Source organism: Erigeron canadensis, chromosome 5 (assembly GCF_010389155.1).
Source record: "Erigeron canadensis isolate Cc75 chromosome 5, C_canadensis_v1, whole genome shotgun sequence".
Lineage (NCBI taxonomy): Eukaryota > Viridiplantae > Streptophyta > Magnoliopsida > Asterales > Asteraceae > Erigeron > Erigeron canadensis.
In genome coordinates, this window is record NC_057765.1 from 38,773,472 (window position 1) to 38,796,123 (window position 22,652).

A 22,652-nucleotide genomic window follows, 5' to 3' on the forward strand; every position below is an offset into this window, starting at 1 on the left:
TGTTTTGTTACAATAAATTAGTATAAGTTTTCATCTTAAGTTAAAAAGGAGTAATTAAAAGAATACATATAAAGGAGTCAAAAAATATAGTTTTGGAGTGTGGGCAACTTAATTTGTCAAATTCTCAGGCGCCCTTAAATTGATAATTAAGTAGGAAAAAAAAAAGCTATAGATCATCACGACAAAATTTTCTCAAATTACAAGTATTTTATATATTGATACGTTATGATTTAAACCATTATTAGTAGAAGTAGTAGTATATAGGGATGAGCATTTGGACCGAAACTCGTAGCCTGAACCGACCCGTCCAAAACACTAACGGGCCGGGTCGTGGGTCATGTTTTTAGTGCATTCGCGGGTCAAAGATTGAACGGGCCGGGCTAGGTCGGATGAAGCCAAAAAACCAAAAAATTGTTAAAGAAACCCGTAACCCGCCCGTGACCCGAACCGAACCGACCCGGACCTTTACGGGCCGGGTCACGGTTCCATTTTTCATGTTTTTGCGGGTCACGGGTCAGGACGAGTTTCGACCCGTACACATCCCTGGTAGTATATATGTATCCCTAAAGTATTTGGAGCATTAGTATACATAAAAAGTATATTTGTATACATAAAAAATATATAAATATACTTTCTATGTATACTAATATGGAGGTAAAAAAAAATTATATTTGAAATTTGGATTATCCAGGTATAACCGAGTAACATGATATTTTATTTTTGATAAAAGTTGTCGATCGGATTCTAGTATATTTGAGCAAATAACTTGCTAAATGGATCATTTAAAAAATTTTCCAAGACGGTTTTATTTGTCTAAAAAAGTGGTTAACCCCTTAGTAAGCTGGGATAAATTTTGTTGATAAAAACAAGGATTTTCAAATAAATGTAGAAATTTAAAGTAAATAATTGTAATATATGCCAAAACAACTAGATGGAATAAAAATCATTAAACTCCATACATATATTGTTTTGATCATTCATGTTTTTGGGGTTACTTAATTAATCAGTGTTATCTTTTTGTATTGCATTTCGGTCCACCGCCATATGATCAATGATCGAAAGGAAACAAATAGCACCATCATTAATCTTATGAATTTATGTGACAATTTCGGACTCGCAAGACAAAGGAAATGCTAAAGGAGCCTGATGAGCTTACCAAAATCAAGAATGAAACGCACTTTAAATTATGTATAGTGATCTTTATATATATATATATAATATATATATATATATATATATATCTGCGTTGTTTAATTTGTGTCATTGGATATTTGGATCTAGGCATATATACTTGCAATTCTGTGACACAAACGTCATTGGAAACAATATATCACACGTACCTTTTTGGTATTGCTTATGGACCTATAGCTATATGGTTTTAATAGATTTGCTATTCTCGTTTAAGAAGTTGCATTCTAAACAATAATAACACGTTTTTAAAGAATCTCAAACATTTTAAGAAAGTTCGATCTATAATTTATAGATAACATTGCTTTCGGACAAAAACCTAGCTAGTAGCTAGGTTGACGTACGTGTTAGGCTTGGAAGGAATTTGATCGATTCAAACACAAAAAAAACCCAAAAGACACTACCAAAAAGATCAACTAATAAAGAAAACATAGACTTACATATATACCATTAAATTACTATCAAACTACGTACCAACTATCAGTATATTGATAAATACGAGTTGGTGGCCTTGGTTATATCGGTGCGAGCAAAATGCTCCCTCTGCGCAAAAGATTCTCAAAAATGTGTTTTACGTTTAAATTGAAGTTGGATATACAGGATCAATAATACTGGTAGATTCAAATTTACCATTCAAACTGATCTTTATACGAAAAATAGAGGGGCACAATTCAATTAACACAACAGGTTTATATATAGAGAGCATTTTTGATAACGTACACCAGCCCGTTTCTATGTATTCGAAGAAAAAAATAACGTAGTTCGAATATCTTCTTAATTAACAAAAGGTCTCTATTTATTTTTATTTTTTTCCCTTTCAAACATTTTTTCCTCGAACAAAACTAAAAACTTTGAACATCTTTTGTTTTATCCCCCAAATCCACTAGCTAGCCTTTTTAACTACTTTTCCATAAACCTACGACCCATTTCATTTACATGTATGATTTATAATATTTATTTCCTTTTTGTAGTAGTAGTAGTAGTAGTGAGACATGCATGAAAGAATTATAAGTTAAGCGAAAAAGACTATTATGAGAAAGAAATAGAAAGAACGGTTTGTCTTGGACCACGTCTGCTTCATGTAGTTGAGTGATTAAGATGTTTAAACGGTTTACAAAATAGCTAGCTAGCTATATATATATATATCTAGCTAGATAAGTGGAAAATGATGTTTTGATAAATACGTATTTCAGTTCTAGCTAGCTAACTAATTTAGAAGAGACAATTAAATTAAGCTGATTTTGTTAAGTTATTGGATGTCGCGTATGTATAGTACTTGATTGAGCTTAATATGTGATGAATCGTTGATCTTTCAACTAATAAGAGTACGTATAAGATATGATATTATATGTAAGTACTGTATGTCAAACATGCTCTAATTAAACAATATAATAAAATTAATTACCTAAACTCCTAAACGTACACTTTTTTTCATTTAAATACACTATAATAATAATGAAGTATATATCCATATTCATATTGAGAAAGATAATAATAGAAGAGGCCGGGGATGTTTTAAAAGAAAAGGATGTTGCCGTGAAGGAATGTATGATTGCGGTAGTTAATGAAAGTGGGTGGTGGGGGCCGCAACAAACAAACATCATTTGGCGCATGCTGAATTATTCAAACACTGTTCTTTCGATCGATTTCATCTCATCTCATTAATATGATATGTCACGTGAGTGATTATCCCCCACAGCTTCCTCGATTCTGCTTTTCCACGTCACCCACCTATACGTATGGATTTAATTGGGGGCTTCTTTTTCTTTCCAAACTCCAAATTTGTTTGGAGATACGTATGCAATTCCCTATGGATAAAGTACGACTATCTAACTTCCTTAAATTTAACTGTATTTGCTTCCAATTAAAAAGTTTGGAAAGTGGAACGAACAATAGTTAATTTGGACGAACAATATGGCGAATTTAAAAAGTTTCAATTCTTTTCTTTTTTAAAAGCTTGTAGATTTTCGGTCGTTTGGAGGATACGAATACGAACACCTTAATCACGCTTGGCAAGATTTAAAATCAATGATTAAGAATTTAAATCTTGTTTAACCAAAATATTTATGCAGTAGTTTTCATTTGGGCCAAGTCTCTCTTCAAGAGAAGAGAATTAATTTGTTCAAATATTCCTGGATGTCTTGTGTGAGTTGTGTCTATATAAAAGTGTACCAAAAAAGTTTCGCATATGTTCAGTTTAGTTTGGGCCTTTGGGAATAATATAATTTGGGCCTTTGGGTCATGCTTTAGACTCAAAGAATGAGACGACTCCGGGCTCATACACATAAGCACGATCCATAGATTATAATGAAGTAATGAACACCATTTAAAGTACGAGTATATAATAATTTAGTTTAATTTATCAAAAAGATAATTAATAGAAGATTAGTTTAAAGCAAGGATATATACCAAGAAAGTGAAAAACAAATATAGAGTTGATGTATCATATCGGCAAAAAGCACCGAGACAGATATATGAAAGTGTAATGATAGGCAATTTGATAATGAATTTATGTGTCATTACAACAATATTGTATTTGTTTACATTTTTAGGTGAGTGTGAACGAATTAAAAATTTTGTCACGCTTTTTAGTGTGTAGAAATATATTGAATTAAAAGTGTATGGAAATTTCTGCACACTAAAAAGTGTGTATAAATAAAAATTCACACTTTTTAGTGTGAACTTTCATAGTTATTTTGTCACGCCTCATTTATTCACGCTAATTTTTTTAGTTACCGTGGACAAATGAAGTGTGACAAAATAACTATGAAAGTTCACACTAAAAATTGTGAACTTTTATTTCTACATACTTTTTAGAGTGGAGAAATTTTCATACACTTTTAATTTAATATATTTTTACACACTAAAAAGCGTGACAAAATTTTTAATTTGTTCACACTCACCTAAAAGTGTAAACAAATGCAATATGATTTGTAAAAAATGCTTAATTAATCATTTTTAAAAATACCGGACATTACGTGGCCGTCTTCTAATATATGAAAAACATGCGTTCAATCACAATGGGACAACGGGAGATCAACACCATAATAATATAATACATGATATATCGAAAGTCAGATTTTGGGTGTATATGATATAAAAGGGGTTTAGGCCGTGGACATATGATCGATATATATTAAACTTTTCTGATTATCTTATCTTCTGTTATTATATGTGTTGAAATTTCAAAATATTTATTGTATGTATTAAATTTTTCATTCTTTTCATCAATTTTGTGTATCCGTATACCTTTTCATTAAGTAACAAGTATTTTATTAATGTGACAATTGGTACATATCATGGTCGTTTTAACAAGTTATAATATGTGAATTAAAATAGATTTTATTTAAACAAAACCAAAATAGTACATTCGATAGAAATTTAAATTTCGGGAAACTTTGATAGTTAATACTTAATACACAAAATAACAAAGGGCTAATATAATATATATTTGTACACCTATTATTTTTGTCAAATAGTTTAACATTCTTCTACTTGTTATAAGCTTACAAGAGACATCAACTTTAAATTAGGAAAACAAAAGAAGAAAATTGGTTTTGTAAAGTGGTGGGTTAACAAGATTACAAGACTAGAGTCACTAAACCCAACTACTTTTATCTTTTGTCCATAAGTTGGACAAATTTTCTTTAGATAATAAGGGAACTGATCACTAGCTATACAATTTTCTTTGGTTATTTTTTAACTTGTTATTATACCAATGTATTGACTAGAAAATGTCCCGTAATTTATGGCATTGACGCATTGGAGAGTTGTGTTAAAAGAATTAAAATTGTTATATAAGCAATCGTGGCACGCGGTGGTCAAACTTCAATGGTTTGTTCACGGTTGACACATGCAACTAATACTGTATAGTTTATTCACATGTTTTCAAAATTAGTTACCTTGCACCATTGAATTGAATTCTTTAAATGTTTTCTAATATTAATGTATCACTTAATTGAAGCTTATCATGGTGTCCGCGCGATGCGGCGGTGACGACGGCAATGCGGTGATCACGGGTGGCGGTGACGACTAATATTGTAAATTATTGATGTAAATCTAATTGATTATAATCAATGTATATACGTTAAGGTACGTGTATTTATTTCATTAAAAGTATTTTTAGTATATTAGTAGAGGTAATTAAATTAGTAACTAAAGAATAAGGTGATTTAGAAAATAAGAAAGAGGTATTTCTGTCATATCGCATAGAGTAACTCTCAACATTTCCAAAAATAGAAAGGGCTATTTTTTTATAATATAATATAGATGTATCACTTAATTGAATCTTAGGGGGAAGTAATCATGTATCTTAATTTTTCATCCCTCCCAAATCCTACCAATCAAATACCTCCAACTCAAATTTTCTTTTCAACCTTCTCAACCAACCCTCCCAACCATTTTTAATGGCATTCATCACCTTCTCAACCCTCCCAAATTTATTTTTGTTTTCTCTTTTTAAATTAAACTAGATAATTTTTTCTATTTAAACACATTATTGTTAAACTTAAAAATCCATTATATCAATTAAGTTAAATAATTATTAAAACAAATTATATTTAAAAAACTAACATAATCTGTAAATATATAATACTTGATGGTATGTTTTGTAAATATTACACTATCAAATAAAAAGAAAGTAATGTCAATGTGCTGCGTTGTGCCTTTCGTCTTCTTCAAAATGCACCAGTGTATGAAATTTTTTTTTATTTAATGTTAAACGGTCAAAAAAGAAGGTTGGGCCCCACTCCACATGCTCCCCTAACGTTCGAAATCGTCCATCCCTCCGCTGGCTTTTATCCCGCTCACCTTCATGCCGCTGGGATGGCGGCGGTGTTCCCTCGGCGGCATGGCCAACCTGCCTGCAAGCCGCTTGCCACTCCTTTCCCCCTTACTAGTTGCCATAGTTATTTTGCCATTTTGCCACATGTCTCTTCTCTACCTATTAATAACAAAGGGTAAATAATCAACATAGTTTTATACCTCAATGTAACTCTCTACAAAATCTACTTACAAGCATCGGGTATGGGACAGCGTGGGATCAGCATCGCCTAAGGGTAGGTCGGTGTTGAACCCCTCTCCGTCCCTCCCAATTCGGAACTACTCACAAACCGCGACGTTAGGGGTTGCAACCAAAGATCTGACGTCGTTTCCTTTTTTTTCCCTTTTTATCATATAGATGTATGGGTATATATATATATACATATATATTATGGTGTATTGTTCTCCATTGTCAAGGGTAATATCGATTCTTTAAGGCAGCCTAAACGGTCCTATAGGGCTCTACAAATAAGATCTCTATATATAATAAAAGAAAATTTTGCTTACATCATTATTTATAAAGACAAATTTACTTGGTATTGTTAGAAAATTTTTTATAATTTTTTTCTTTTTTACTTAAATGATTTATGACATCATTTATTAGTTCATTTTTAAATTTTTTTAATTCTTTTATCAAAACAGAAGAAATTAGATATAGCTAATTAGTATATGCATTAATCACAAATGTTAACTATAATACGTAGTACATCATAAATAATTTTTAAACATTTTTCAATAGATCAAAACAAAATTTTTCTTGATTTGCCCGCGTAGTACGCGGGTTCTTAAGCTAAGTAGATATTAAGTAATAAATTGTAACATATCAAATCATAGTTTATAGATTTCTTAGATAATAGCTAACCTTTCCATTGACTTTGCTTAAACATTTTTCTCATATTTATAGAAACTTTTAATCTGTTTGTACCTTTTTTTTAATTGATTTGGCTTCTTGACACATAGTAAAAAACAAACCATTCATGTTTTGTTTCTCTTTCTTTGATAACATATTAAGTTACTTTTTCTAGTTTACGTTTTTAATACCTTTTATCATTGACCAATCTAAATTAAACTTAAACTAATAAAAAATTACAATATAATTTACGACATATTTTTTTATTTATTTAAAACGTCTTCAGCCACTCCTGATAGTTGAACCGTCGTCGGAGCCGGGTCCCGCCTTTTTTTTTTATTCTTCAACCACCACCTTTTTATCCTCCAATAAAATAAAACTAAATAACACAATAACGACAATTTTAACCCAAAACCGGATTCTAAATTCGGGTCGACCCGTGAATTAAAACGTTGTTTCGTTTTCAGTCGGCTTGTTTTGAACGTTGCCCATTAAGTCAAACATTGTCACTTTCAAACTATTTATATATCTATATTATCTGTATTTATTTTCCTCATAATTTCTATATACAGAAAACTGTTTGCATAACTGACTAATACTTTTACACACACTCAAGTTTCAATTTTGGCAAATAATTCATGCACACCCAGGTTTGAATTTTTCAATTTTATACACTTAAAATTATTGAATTTCGTTTGATACTCTGTTTCTTGAAATTATTTTCATAAAGGTTCGAACTTTATTACTTTTATTGGTATTCTTTGTGATTATATTTCTGGGTTTTGAGTATTTTTAGTGAATTGATGTTTAGATATTGAAAAAGTGAAACTTTGAGGGATGGAAATAAGTGAGATTGAAGATGGGTATTTTGATGCACATGAAGTGTTTGATAAATTGTCTGACTCAGAAGATGATGATTCATCTGATGAGAGTTTGTGTTCCACTTCTGGTGTGAAATATGATTATTGGATTGGGAATCTTGATGATAGTGTTGATGAAAGGAGAAATAGGTTTATGAAATCTGTTGGGTTGGGTTCTAAAGGGGTTGTTAAAGATGAAGAAATCGAGCCCGAAAAGGGTTGTTTTCGTGACGATTTTGTTGAGAAAGTTAAAGAGGATAATAAACAAGAGGTGTTGGTGAAAGAAAGTTCGGATTTTGATGATGGGGTTTTGATTAGACAGCCTTCTTTGTCTTGTTGGTCGAATACGGGGTTTGAATTACAACAACCATCTGGTTTTGTTAACAAGAATGTAACATTTGTTCGACATGGTGAAGAAGACGATTTATCAGTGAAACAATCATTCGAATTTGGTTCATCTTCATCATCACGAAAAGACAATGAAATTGGGACTTTGTTGGATAGAAGAAAAAAAGTGAAAAAGGGTTGGTTAAAGAAACTAAATGTTATAGCACATAGAATCACTGATCATCATCTCCATCATCATAATCAATACGAACCAATGATGTTTTTGGATGGTGTCAATTGTACTAAAACGGTTAATGTGCATATAAACAAGAAGAAATCCAAAGAGTTATCATCTGTTTATACAACACAAGACTTTCCGGCCCATAATGGTTCCATTTCGGTGTTGAAGTTTAGTCATGATGGACGATATTTGGCTAGTGCCGGTGATGATTGTATTGTACGAATTTGGGAGATCACTGAACATCATGAAGATCCAAGTAAATATGAAATTCAAGGAAATGATCCATCTAAGTTATACTTTTCAACGAATCATCTTTCTGAGTTAGCACCTATCAACGTAGATAAGGAGAAAAACCGAAAGATTAAGAAACCGTCAGAATTGACTTGTGTTATTTTACCACCTAAAGTATTTCGGATATTGGAGAAGCCTGTGCACGAGTTCCATGGTCATGGTGGTGAAATCTTGTCCCTTTCCTGGTCAAAGAAAGGGGTTAGTAAATAGTTACCATACTTAATTAATTTATATGAGGATTTAGTCTTTGCATATTGTTAATACTTGCTGTCTTTTGAACTTTGTCTTGCAGTATCTTTTATCGTCATCGGTTGATAAAACTGTAAGATTGTGGCAAATTGGGCATCATGAGTGCATCAAAGTTTTTACTCACAACAACTATGGTAAGTTTTGAGTTTGCTATGAATATTTTCATATATCCCACTTGTTAAGAGTGTTTTTCTTACTAGTTTTATTGATGCAGTGACATCTGTAGAATTTAATCCTGTGGATGAAAACTATTTCATTAGCGGTTCAATTGATGGAAAGGTACGCATTTGGGAAGTCAGTGGCTGTCAAGTTATAGAATGGATTGATAATCGAGAAATTGTGACTGCAGTATCCTATTATCCAAATGGAAAGGTTTGTATTTATGTTTGTTTCAAACCTTCTTTCAACTCTTCTAATTTATAAATACCCCTGTGTGATATCTCAACCAAAATTTTTCCTAATTTCTTATTATTAGGGATGCATTGTGGGAACATTAGATGGAAACTGCAGTCTTTATGATATCATAGGTATGCATGAGTGCTTTAATATGTGTCAATAATCCAAAAATTCTTTAGATTTTCTGATGGCTGATTTGCAAATCTATGTTATGAATTTGTTCTTTCAGATAAACGGTTGCAACTCGATACTCATATATGTATAATGTCCAAAAAGAAGTGGCCAAGACGAATAACTGGCTTTCAGGTATCAAATGACATCATTCATTAGAATCTTGATACAACTCCTCCTTCCCTTTGGCTAACATTAGGCTCATAAATACCTTTTTTCTCTTTTTAGTTCTGCCCAACCGACTCAAGGAAAGTTATAGTTTCCTCTGCTGATTCACAAGTCAGGGTTCTTTGTGGCGTCAACGTTGTTGGAAAATTTAAGGGTACGTAATGGGAAAGTTACACCCTTTTTTATTATTTTTTTTTTCTTTTACTTTTCCTTCTGTTTTCTATAATTATATATTCATTTTGCTTACTGAAAGTTGTATTGTATCTTATCTATATACGTATACATATGAAAAACATAAACTCATAAAGCTATGATATGCAACAGGAAACCGATGTTCAGGAGGGCAGATGTCGGCATCTTTTACTTCTGATGGAAAACATATTGTATCGGCTGGTGATGACTCAAACATATACATGTGGAACCACGCTACATCAGATAAGCTCTACTCAAAAGCCAAAAGCAATTTATCCAGTGAAAGTTTCTTCTCTCAAAACGCTTCTGTTGCCGTCCCGTGGTCTGGAATTAAGAGCATAGCAGCAGCTTTTCCATCACCAAGATTAACCAGCACAACCGACGCTCTTCCAAGAAGCACGATAAATTCACCAAGGAAACCCTCATTATCCACAAGCCGGAGCTTTTTCTTGGAGTCAATGCTGAAAAGCCCACCTACGTTTCCAGCAGAAACTCTTCCAGATTCGACTCAAGTTAGTGTTTCTCCTTCAATGCGGAAATCAGAGTACAGGTTCTTAAGAAGTGCTTACAGGAGCACTTTTGTTGCACCACATACATGGGGTTTGGTGATTGTCACTGCAGGTTTGGATGGCCGGATCAGAACATATCTCAATTACGGGCTACCAGTCAGGCAATGAAACTGTAGAATTTGGGAATTATACAACATACAGAATATAGTTTAGTACATAATATTTATAATTACCTATATACGTATACAACATTTGGGTTTTTTCTTTCCGTAGTTTCTTGTATATGGTTGATATTGTCATGACCAATTTCAAGACTCCAATACACCATCAAAATTGTTGGTATGTTCTTGTTTCTTGTAACTATTTCACGTGTACATGTTTATGTACTTTTGAGTGATTATTAATTTAGTTGTAATTGAAAGTCAAAATTTTAGGAAATTCAAGATAATTACAACATTTCGATTTTGAAGATAACAGCACGTGGAACAATTGTTTAAATAATGGAGGCTGCCGAGTTCCTTAATAATTGCAAATTAAGTTTCTTGTTTTTACCAGTTGTTTAGCACTAGTTTGGTCTTGTTGGAAACATGTTGGTGCGATGTAAGACTGTTAAAGTCTATTTGGTGTTTTGCCTAATCGTATGAAAATCTAACCATGGTAAAATCCCTTACCAAAAAAATAATAATAATTGCAACATTGTGTTGGAAATTATTATATTGTTGTCTAATAATTTATCGAACTTCATAACGCCCATCAAAGTCCATCAAAATCAAAGCCCAATAGTTGGGTAGTTGCAACTTGCAAGCCTCGAAAATTGTAATTGGAAGCACGCATAGTAAATTGTAGTTGGAAGCTGGATACACAGAGATACATTCAATGATACAAATACAAATATGCATTATAATGAACTTCCATTACGATCTAATATTTCCATCCAAAATCTATCAATTGGATGAGTAACAATTTTCTTTTTGAGGTACGATGCTCATGCGGTATTAGTGTATTATCTTGTCCAACATCATGGCTAATTAGTACATGACTCATGATAACAAAACAATACCGTGCTGAAATTTCCGTTGCTAAGACCATACCTAGTGTAAGATATAGTCGTACCATATACTAGACCGGCTAACCTTATTTTGGTAGGATCGTATTCAAAATGAGGCAAAACTTAAAAATTTATTAAAAAAATCTATAAACGAATTTAGAAACGTATGACAAGATTTATATTTGACTGTCAAAAATAATACTCGTAATATATATTATCATTGTTGTTAACATTTAATTTATTGTGAATTAATAATTATTAATCACTTACTATATTTAAGGGTTTTTTTCTATTGTGTGTGGGTTATTCATAAATATCGTGAAGTTTAGCACACATTAATTTAACCATTAGAGAGTCTCCTTGCTAAATAGATCTTCAATTTAAGCTTTTTAATGAGAAACCTCTATCAAGTATCACCCAGATCTGGAAGAGAAAACTCACTCAAGCTTATCATCTATATTTATTATCAAAATTTTCATACATGTCGGAATTTATAAAATTTGGATATAGAAAATACCAGTTTCCCTTTTACATATCTACGTACACTATATATTGTAATCTATTAAAAATATACACGATTTGCATTACATCACATATCTACAGCATTCGGAATCGCCAGCATTACTAACAGCCGCTAGCATCATCACCACCTGTTGTTGCCCCCGCTGTTGTGTTAATGTTGTCATCACTATTACGCGGATATTCTTTGTAGGTCAGATTTAAAAGAAATAAAGACAATTAGGCTATCTCCAATGGGGTGCCCTTGGGTGCTTTTAGGTGCCCTTGGATATCCTTTGCCGTTGAAACTTGTTCAAAACTAAGGATTTTTTAAGGATGTCCTTACTTGTCCTTACCTAATATATTTTTGTTTTTAGTGGAGGTAAAAGAATATGTAAGGATATGTAAGGATGTTTGTATAGTTGAAGATAAAATTATAAAATTTGAAGGATTTGTAAGGATGTATAAGGCTTTGTAAGGATTTATAAGGATTTGTAAGGATATGATGTGGCAGCTCAAGGACACCTAAGGACATTCTTAGCATTGGAGATAGCCTTATGAAAGATACAAAATGGAACACAAACAAATTTTAATTTCATTTTGGCTTATTCTCTGGAAATTTAGCTTTGGCCTGAAGCCTGAACCAAGACAAAGGGAAAACAATAGAAGGCCTGCCACCATAACTTTTTGTACCCCTCGGCCCCTCCTACAAACATTTTCATATTTTATACAGATGATAATATGATATATATAATTTTCAGTTTTACATATATGTGGAAGCAAGTGATCGCTTTCCAAACATCTAGAAAGTTGCCATGTGGATGATAATTGTTGCCTAACAAAGATATTAATTATCCCATCTTTTTAATCACATTTTACTTATATCCTTAATCTATAATTAAAGATATTAAAGTTTTTAATTAGGTGGTTTGGTCAGAATTATCTTCTAAATCCATTATGTAGGCCCCGTAGGTAGGTTTTTCTCAAGGTGTCGGGTTCGAGTCTTGTCTTTTCTCATTTCAAGGTATTTCCATGAAGGGGTTGAAAGTTCGACAAATCGCTGGTTAAAATTGTCTCCAGCATGTCTGAATCGAAACTAATTTAAAAAATATGTATAAGTGCTAAGTATGAATATAATAATAAAGTTCAAAATTAAACTAGGCATAATAATAATACTGGTAAGCTTAGTCATTTATATTTATCTATTATTTATAAAAATATTCATCTTTTATTGATAAGTAATGTTTTGAACATGAAGAAAAAATGGTTTATAATTCCAGTGAAGTGTATTAATCAGTAATTTATAGTCCATACGAATTATAATAGTAACTATTACCATATATATATATATATATTACAATGATTTATGTTGGCACGTTGTATATTAACAATTTAATAGTGTTTAAATTATGTAACATGGTATACGTGATAACCCATATGAGCTGTCAATTTATCACGTTCAAATTCTTAATTGATCGGTTACATGATTTGAATTTTTTTTTCTAACTTGTTAACATACAATGTTCAAAACTTTAATTTGTTCGCACCATATGTATTTTGTCATAATTAGTTAACTTCGACAATACTTATCCCATTTAGATATTATAGTTGGTTAACATAAATACACTACAAATAAAATATTAGTGCTTGTGGACTTGTGGTCCATTTTGTTTGGCATCTGTACTTCTCCATGTTGGGCACCAAAATGCATATGGCCCAATATCTGCAACGTAGGGGAGGTGCACGGAAAAACCGGTTAACCGAACCGATTCGAAAATTAACCTATAACCGTAACCGGTTAGTAACCGATATCATACTAATCGATTATAGGTTTTAAAAACCGCCAGTTAGAAGTCGATTAGGATTTTCGAAATCATTAACCGATTAATAGTCGGTTAACCACAAACCGATTAATTTTTTGGGATTAAACCGGTTAACCGGTTATGGGGTACACAATATAATTTATATTGCGAAATCAATAACCAGACTCCCTGCTCCCAGTCCCACACTCCCACCGAATCAATCGAATCCCCAGTATACAAACCCCAATCAATCGAAATCAATAACCAGGTACACAATATAATCGATCGATCAGTCCCACACTCCCACCGAATCAATCGAATCCCCAGTAGGCCAGTATACAAACCCCAATCAATCGAAATCAAATTCGATCGATCAGTCCCACACTCCCACCGAATCAATCGAATCCCCAATTCTTGGTTTCTTTCAATAATCAGTCGATCAAATAATTAAACCTAACAAACAAACCCACAAATAATACACATGGCTACCTCTAGTGCTCACGATTCTAGTGAGGTTGGTGCTTCCACAACAAGTGAATTAAGTGTGGTGAATATCCTAGCAACCACAAGGAAACAAGAAACATGGGTAAATTTTGATTTATGCGAGATGTCAAATGGAAAGCAGAAGGCCAGATGCAAACATTGTAAAACTTTTTTGGCTGCAGGTGCCAATTCTACTTTAAATACCCATATTAAGGACCATTGCAAGGTATTAAAAGGCACTGCAAAACCCGGTCAATCACAGATGTCGAAAGAGGGGGGTATTTTTAGTTATAGTGTGGAAAAGTTCGTAAGAGGATGGCTCAGTTTGTTATTCAACAGGGTTTGCCATTCAATCACTTTGACAACCAACGGTTGACTTCGTTGATTCGTGACACGCTTCAACCTTCTTATACTCATGTAAGTCGTAATACCCTTAGAAAGCATTGTATAAACATGTGGAAAGAAGCTAAGGAACAGTTAATTTTGTTTTTGAAAACTTAGAAACCGGTGTTAATTTAACCACTGATGTTTGGTCTGCCCCCCATGGTTTACCGGAATCGTACCTTTGTGTTACAGCACATTGGGTCGATCCAAAGACTTGGCAATTGATGAAAAGCACAATTGCGTTTGAGATGTTTGGATATCCACATACGGGAGATGCGTTATTTGAAATTTTAGATGAAGTGATACAAACTTATAAGTTGGAAAAAAAGATTTTGTCAATTTCTTTTGATAATGCTTCAAATAATACTAGTGCGGTTCAAAAGTTGAAGATAAAGTATGAACCTATCTGTAAGGGTGTGTTTTTTCATAGTAGATGTGTTGCACACATCATTAATTTGGTTGTGCAACATGGACTAGAAGTTCCCGCGATTAAGAAGGTAAAAGATGTTTTTAAAGAAATGTTACAAGATGTTTTTTCAAGTTCTAAAAGAAGACGTAAGGAGTATGAGAAATTATGCAAAGACTTAAATAAACCGTGTCTTGGTCCTAATTGGGATGTACCGACTAGGTGGAATTCTACTTGGAAAATGTTTGATAGTGCTATCCAACAAAGACCTACTTTAGAATTGTTCCATGACGGTCTTGTTTCAAAAGATTTGGCACCTCAATTTCCTACTGTGGGTTGGGATAGTATTGTAAAATTAACCGAGTTACTTGAAGTTTTTAAAACTTCAACCACTATTTTGTCCGGAGTTTATTATCCCACTAGTAGTTTGGTACTTAAACAACTATATTTGATGTGTGGAAAGATAAATGACTTTCAATTTGGGGGTAACGTTTATGAAACAATGATAGCTCCAATGAAAGCGAAGTTTAAAAAATATTTTGAAGAAATCCCGCCCGTAATTACTTGTGCCGCCGCATTAAACCCGTGTTTAAATGTTGCGGGTGTGGAGTTGTTAATAGAAAACATATGTTTCGATTTGGATTTGAACGATAATGACCCCAATTTCTCGGATAATGCAATTAAACATTTTAAAAAATGTTTAGAAGATATGTTTGATGTGTATTTGGTTAAATATGGTTCGACATCAAACATACGCCAACAAATGGCTTCGGAGTCGTCAAGCTCACGGGCGAACCCCGAGCTAAATTTGTATAACACTTTGAGAAATGTTAGTAGTAAGCGGTCTCGGGGTAGCACCCCAAGTAGTGAGCTCGAAAGATATATAGGAACCGACTTTTTGGCAACAATGCTTCCTGAAGAATTTTCAAACTTTGATATTTTGGCTTGGTGGAAAGAAAAGGAAGCCCACTTTCCCGTTCTAGCTGCCATGGCACGTGATTTATTAAGTGTCCAAGCTTCCACGGTAGCTTCGGAGTCGGTTTTTTCTCTTAGTGGAAGGGTTTTATCAGTTAGAAGAACAAGGCTCACTCCAACTTCTCTTGAAACGTGCATTTGCTTGAAAGACTACTTGGACGCCGCTGAACGTATACAGGATGTGACTAGTCTTGAAGATCAACTTGCCATAGAAGAACCCATACATCTCTATGAAGTATCACAAGGAAAGGCCACTCCACTTTCTGACGATGAACTTGACGAGTAAGTTTTGTTTTGTTATTTAGTTTATACTTTAGATGTTTTTTGTTTTCTGTTTCTCTTTTGGATATTAAGCATCTGTTTTCTGTTTCTGTTTTGAGTTGGTTTTCGTTTGTGATGCAGCTGATGCTGCTCCTGTTGCTGTTTGTGTTGCTGCTAAAACTGATCCTACTAAAACTGTTCCTGTTTTTAGTTCTGTTCCAGTTTGATCTGTTCTGTTCAGTCCTGTTTTCTGTTCTGTTCAGTTCTGTTGATGCTACTAAAACTGTTCTTTTCTGTTTCTGCTAAAACTGATGCTACTAAAACTGTTCTTTTCTGTTTTCTGTTGATCTGTTCTGTTCAGTTCAGTTCTGTTCTTTTCGGTTCTGTAAATCTGTTCTGTTCTGTTTTGCTTAATTAGTTCTGTTTTGCTTAATTAGTTTTGTTTTGCTTAATCTGCAACTCTGCAAGTTCTGTTATGTGTGTTTCTCTTGAATATGCCATAGTAAAACTGTTCTGTTCTGTTTTCTGGTTCTTTAAATCTGTTCTGTTCTGTTTTGCTTAATTAGTTCTGTTTTGCTTAATTAGTTCTGTTTTGCTTAATTAGTTCTGTTTTGCTTAATCTGCAACTCTGCAAGTTCTGTTATGTGTGTTTCTCTTGAATATGCCATAGTAAAACTGTTCTGTTCTGTTTTCTGGTTCTGTAAATCTGTTCTGTTCTGTTTTGTTCAAGCATATCGGTTAACTGAAATAGGTTAACCATTTCAGTTAACCGGTTTTTATAAACCGAAATCGGTTCCATCAGTTTCATAATTTTCATGGATTAACCGGTTATTAACCGGTACCGGTTAACCGGAACCGGTTAATTTTTTATAAAAAAAAAACCGATTACGGTTACTAAATTAACTAACTGAAACCGGTTAACTGGTTTTGACACCTCTAGAAATTAGCATGTCATATTGTTTGATAGGAAAAAGTATCTATAAGGTTTAAGCTTATATGTGAAATCTTTCACATAATAATTTTTGAAGACTTTTTGTTTAATAACTAAATGTTTGGCCTCTATGAATTTTATGGATTAAAAAACAAATATGTGAGTGTTCCACACCCAAGTTTAAGTGTTTAACAACCTTATATAACTATACCCGTATTTGGTTATTCATAAAAGTGATAATGTAGTAATTTTAAGGATTAAGACTTGTATGTTGTAAATAATTTCATTAAAAGTCTATAGGTATATTGAATAGAGATGTTTAAGTTAATGAAAAAATATATATATTTTGAAGATTTCAAAAAGCTTAACTAAAAATAATAATAATAAGCAATACATGCTTTAATAATGTGGTATCTATAAAATTGTTCTAATTCATCATATCTATTAGATTAAGCTCATGCGATGCATGGTAATATGTACATTACATTAAATTGATTATAAGTATAAGATTTTAAGTAATATTACTTGAAGACAATGATTAACATATATACGACAAAATTATTAATAAATGTTATATAATAATAATTAAATGGATTTTTAATGATATTTTACTTTTATTAAACATGTAAAATCTAAAAGAAACATATATAAAGTAGAATAAAGATAAAAAATAAGATATAAAGGTGAAGATAAAAAATTAAATCATATATAATCACAAATATCAAAAAATATATGTGTGAAATTGATAAAGTAATATCTAATTGAACATTGATAATGTAATCGGATAGTAAAATATAAGATAAAATTATCAATATAATTCAATTTTATATTATATTAAAATAAATTATATTCCACATACAAAGATAATTAAATACAAAAGCAAAATAGAAAGTGATAAGTTACAAAGATTGATAGTTATATTATCAATTAATATCTTTTAATATTCACAGAATATCTATTGTAGTTTGCAAAAATAAACAAATATTAAGTTAGATCAAGTGGTATGTGCATAATATTAAAAGTTAGAGGTCATGAGTTCTAATCTTGTATATGGCTTTTTAATTTGCTATTTGAAATTGATTAAAAAAATAAATGTCCATGTAGACAAATGATGATGTGACAAATTAAGTGCCACATAAGCACTAAAAAATATAGATTTTAAATATTAATATATGTAAAAAAAAATATTAAAATTATCAGAAAATGACACATAAGCAAACAACTTAGTTAACACGAACAGAGGAGTTCCACTTAGGAAAAAAAAACTATCATTTCTTAGTTATATAGAGAGATTACTCTCGAATGAATCGATGAGTTCGAAATTTCGTCTCGATGAATTAGCTTTCTTCATTCAGTTAATAACTTCTAACTATAATAGAAGTAAAAGTAGTTCCATTTCAAAATAATTAAGAAAGAGAAAAAACAACACAACTAAAAGAAATTATTATTTTTATTATTATTATTATTATTATTATTATTATTATTATTATTATTATTATTATTATTATTTTCTTTGAAGATAAAAAGTAATTTACATAGAATTAGAAATTATTTACTTTACAAAGTTATTCACTTATTTGTCAAAAAGATTTTATATTATGTACCTATAAACATCTATTTCTATTCATATTCATAAAAAATATGTGTCTAACTTATTAACTAGTTTCCTTTCTTTCAGTAAACTACCGTAGTAAGTATTTTTGAATGTTTGATTATAAACTAAAAAATTTAGTAAGCATATAAATATGAAGAGTGTTGATCCCACAATACCATTTAACCATTTACAATAATTTATATATTTACACAACTGTATTATATATTTAATATAAGTGTTGAGAAAATATCACTACATACCTTATAAAAGATGTATATGCAGTAGAGATGTACGTGGAGCTTGTACATACCAATCTAAAAAATCGTCAAAACATGTTAACATGCTAGCGATTTAAGTCTCATATATACATGTAACGTTACTTAACGGAAATCAAAATTTGAGATATTTTTCTAATATATAATGCCTCTATAACACAAGTTTCTCTTTCTTTTTTTCCCTTTTACCTATAATTCAATTTAATCTATCATCTTGGGTTCTTAATCAAAGATTTATTTTATATACACATTATTTAACTACTTGTATTAGATTTCTCTAGAAAAGGTAAATATATATTATAATAATGAAAGTGTAATAAATGCACTTTCTAGTTACAGGGAAAGTTTGAATTATAGGACGCATGTAAAACCATATATATTTAAGAATAGATTTCACCTAGAAAATTCAGTTATGATAATGATAAAATGTGAAAACATTGTCTGATTTTCATACCATTGAAACTAAATATCGACAAAATAACTTCTATTATTATTATTTAAAAAAATGAACCAAGGAGGGAGTGAAATAAACGTGCGTATATTCACAAAGCCATTTATAAGGCCACGAAATGGTTTGCAATCTTAGACATATCACATCACAACACACCACTCAAACTCTCACCCTCTTCACTTATTTTCACCCCCCAAAAAATGGGTAGAAGACCTTGCTGTTCAAAGGTTGGTTTACACCGTGGTGCATGGTCCTCTGAAGAAGACCAACTCCTTGTTAACTACATTCAAGCTCATGGTGAAGGTCAATGGCGAGCATTGCCTTCTAAAGCCGGTATATATATGTTATTATTTAAGTTTGTAACTATATCGCATTCAAGCTACACTTAAATAGCTAGTGACTTAATTAGCTTCAATAATGAGAAAATCTTTGATTCTAAGTTTCACATTTGACAAAAAAAATAATAATAATAAAAATAAAATAAATCTATGTGGACTAGGGGTTGTTTCTTTGGTGGGTGGTCTTTGGGTCTTGTATCCGGGGAATGATGATGATCAGGCCTGTCAGTGATCTATTTTGTTGTTCAACTACTTGTGTATTACATTTTCCAAAACAATTAAAAAAAAAACAAAATAAACGAATTACTGTTAATTCCAAACTGTTTTAAGATTACTTGTTATAAATAGCAGTAGTTTTGAACAATAAACACTTACTTCATTATCTAGTTAATTTTGAGATAAACAAACACTTTTGATAAGTTATCATGAATACTTTGATAAGTAGTTTATGGGTTTTTTTTGTAGGATTGCTAAGATGTGGGAAAAGTTGTAGGTTAAGATGGATGAACTATCTAAGGCCAGGTATTAAGAGAGGAAACTTTACAACCGAAGAGAATGACCTCATTATCCGACTTCATTCCCTCCACGGAAACCGGTGGTCCCACATTGCCTCCGAGATTCCGGGTCGAACCGACAATGAGATCAAGAACCACTGGAATGCCCACATCAAAAAAAAATTGCTCCAAAATGAAAACGACCCAAAAACATCTAAAAATAACAAAAAGACCAAAAGGAAAAACAACAAGAAGAAGCAGCAGCAGCATCCAGAAGATGACATCATCAAGGAAGAAAAACCAAGCCAAGAAAAGTCAATGGAAGTCAAACTTGTCGAATCTGCTGCGGCTTCTTCTTCATCAGCCACCACATTGTCATCTAATTACAAGAGTGTTGCGGATGATCATAACGGGATGGCAAGTAGTAGTAGTGGTGCATCATCAAGCTGTACAGTTGACTTTAATGATGCTGACTTTGACTTTTCTTGGCCAAACTTGTCTCCGTTTTTGGACGGTCGATATGATTATGATTTCTTGATAGACGGTTGCGATGTTGTTATGGCAAAAGATGATGACGAAAACTTAATGCTCGATAAGCTCTACCATGAATACCAAAATCTACTCAATCATGAAGATGTGGTAGACAAGGATCTTTTAACTAGTTAAATAATAATTATTCTAAGCTTCAGCTTATTACGTATTGCTCATTCTAGTCAAACATTTGTAAGTTGGTATTAAATAATTATTTTAAGAAAAAAAAAAAAGATCTGCATTGTTGGAATGCTAAATGAAACTGGCAGTTTCAGACAATTTGCAAATTTATTTCATATGTATATTCTTTTATTTCATATTTTATTTTAGAAAACATTACGCTTACGCTGCATTTTTTAGATTTTAATTAAAAGAAAATAGATGATAGGATTGAATAGAGAAGGGGAAGAAAAAAAATTGTATGGATATAATACATTCTTGAGTTTAAAAAAATTATGAAAGAAAAAAAAAGAATCTAAAAAATTACTTATATTCTTGAGTTTAAATGAATGGAAAAGAAAAGAAAAAAAATAGTTTTACAAAGATACCCTTATTAAATAAATTATTAGAAATAGATTGAAGGATAAAGTAGTATTTTTACATAATTATTCTTTCTTTTCCTTCCAAATCATGCCAATTTGGCAAGAAAGTTTTAGGTCTAAAAATCTATAAGTTTTCTTATCCTTCCATTTCCTTTTTTTTATAAAAAAAACTCAAAAATGAAGATTTAATACTCTTTCCTATCATTTCTTTCCATGTCTCATTTAAAAAAAACTCAAGAATGTAGTGCTATATATTACTAGTCCTACCACTTGCTATATAAGCTTGGGCGGAGCCAGGATTTTGAGTCAGCGGGGACTGAATAATGATATAAACTCCTAATATTTGAAGTTGGTTTGTAGTTGAAGAATGTGACATTATTTTGTCTCTTCAATTTACACATCTACATGCCTGGGTGCATATCGTTATAGTTGTGAGAATAGTTGTTACTTGTGACTCCTATGTTAAATCGTTTTGTAAATTTTTCAATCTAAACTAGTATCGAAATATCGTAAAAGTTTTATAAATAAAATTCCATGACAAACATATAATGTTTTAATGAAAAACTTTTAGTAAAAAAAATAAAAAGAAAAGAAACGGCGAAATGCATGTATTAGTTGATTTATTTCTTTTTGTTATTAAAAACTATATCTAACTTGTTATTAATAACTATAATAAGAACAATAATCTTTATTTGAAAAAGTATTTATTTTTTAACATAATATATTTTCTTTTTTTTTTAACATTAACATAATATATTTTCTTAACTATTATATTTATAAAGCTAAACATATACGAGTATAATTCTTGTTTTTTTTTCCCGAAAACAAATACTAGTGATATTTAAACATAGTATAATATAATATGTACAGTTTCAGGTTTAAAAGATGCTTTTAACTTGTAATACGAATGGTGCTTTTGGCTGCTTAAAGTTGAGGCTAAAGTAGTGTAATATAAAGTATAAGGTTTAAACTGTATTTTTATCAATACTTAAGGGTCTTACTAATAAGGAATAAAAAGATGTCTTCTTCCTCACTGAGTTACTTTCTTCCATTAAGTCATTAACAAATGCATTTCCATTTCAAAAAGAAAAATAAAACAAACGCATATCAGACTTAAAAGAGATAATTTCATTTGCACCTATCAGCAAGTAATATTGTAAAGAAAAATATGAGTCATATATTGGGGGACCAAACACCCCCTAGCCCCCCCCCCCCCCCCCCCCCTTTCGCCACTGTATATAAGACAATAGTCTTTTTGTGATAGGTGAGGTCTCAAGATCAAACTTTGAAAGGGCAGAGTTTTATCTATAATTATTATCGTGCCTTCGGGCAGCCTTTTACCGGGTATTGAAAGATGAGAAAGTATGTAAAATTAG

The 22,652-nt window shown here is 31.6% G+C and overlaps 2 protein-coding genes across 2 annotated transcripts; both read left to right on the plus strand.

Moving 5' to 3' along the window:
* Positions 1 to 7,429: 7,429 nt before the first annotated feature.
* LOC122601986 (WD repeat-containing protein 44-like) lies at positions 7,430 to 10,701 on the plus strand. The gene is made up of 8 exons (XM_043774716.1): positions 7,430 to 7,509; positions 7,671 to 8,776; positions 8,871 to 8,961; positions 9,042 to 9,199; positions 9,303 to 9,354; positions 9,453 to 9,529; positions 9,623 to 9,716; positions 9,887 to 10,701. Exons 2-8 carry the CDS (start codon positions 7,697 to 7,699, stop codon positions 10,429 to 10,431), a joined length of 2,097 nt encoding a protein of 698 aa, XP_043630651.1. The 5' UTR covers positions 7,430 to 7,509; positions 7,671 to 7,696; the 3' UTR covers positions 10,432 to 10,701.
* Positions 10,702 to 19,520: 8,819 nt separating this feature from the next.
* Positions 19,521 to 21,013, plus strand: LOC122600248 (transcription factor MYB8-like). Its single transcript, XM_043772935.1, has 2 exons — positions 19,521 to 19,704; positions 20,175 to 21,013. Exons 1-2 carry the CDS (start codon positions 19,572 to 19,574, stop codon positions 20,867 to 20,869), a joined length of 828 nt encoding a protein of 275 aa, XP_043628870.1. The 5' UTR covers positions 19,521 to 19,571; the 3' UTR covers positions 20,870 to 21,013.
* Positions 21,014 to 22,652: the final 1,639 nt, after the last annotated feature.

Coding starts and splice junctions, on each gene's coding strand:
- LOC122601986 (XM_043774716.1), top strand. CDS start 7,697: ATGGAAATAAGTGAGATTGAAGATGGGTATTTTGATGCACATGAAGTG. Junction 8,777..8,870: donor TTTCCTGGTCAAAGAAAGGG/GTTAGTAAATAG, acceptor TTTGTCTTGCAG/TATCTTTTATCGTCATCGGT. Junction 9,355..9,452: donor CAGTCTTTATGATATCATAG/GTATGCATGAGT, acceptor TTGTTCTTTCAG/ATAAACGGTTGCAACTCGAT.
- LOC122600248 (XM_043772935.1), top strand. CDS start 19,572: ATGGGTAGAAGACCTTGCTGTTCAAAGGTTGGTTTACACCGTGGTGCA. Junction 19,705..20,174: donor AGCATTGCCTTCTAAAGCCG/GTATATATATGT, acceptor TTTTTTTTGTAG/GATTGCTAAGATGTGGGAAA.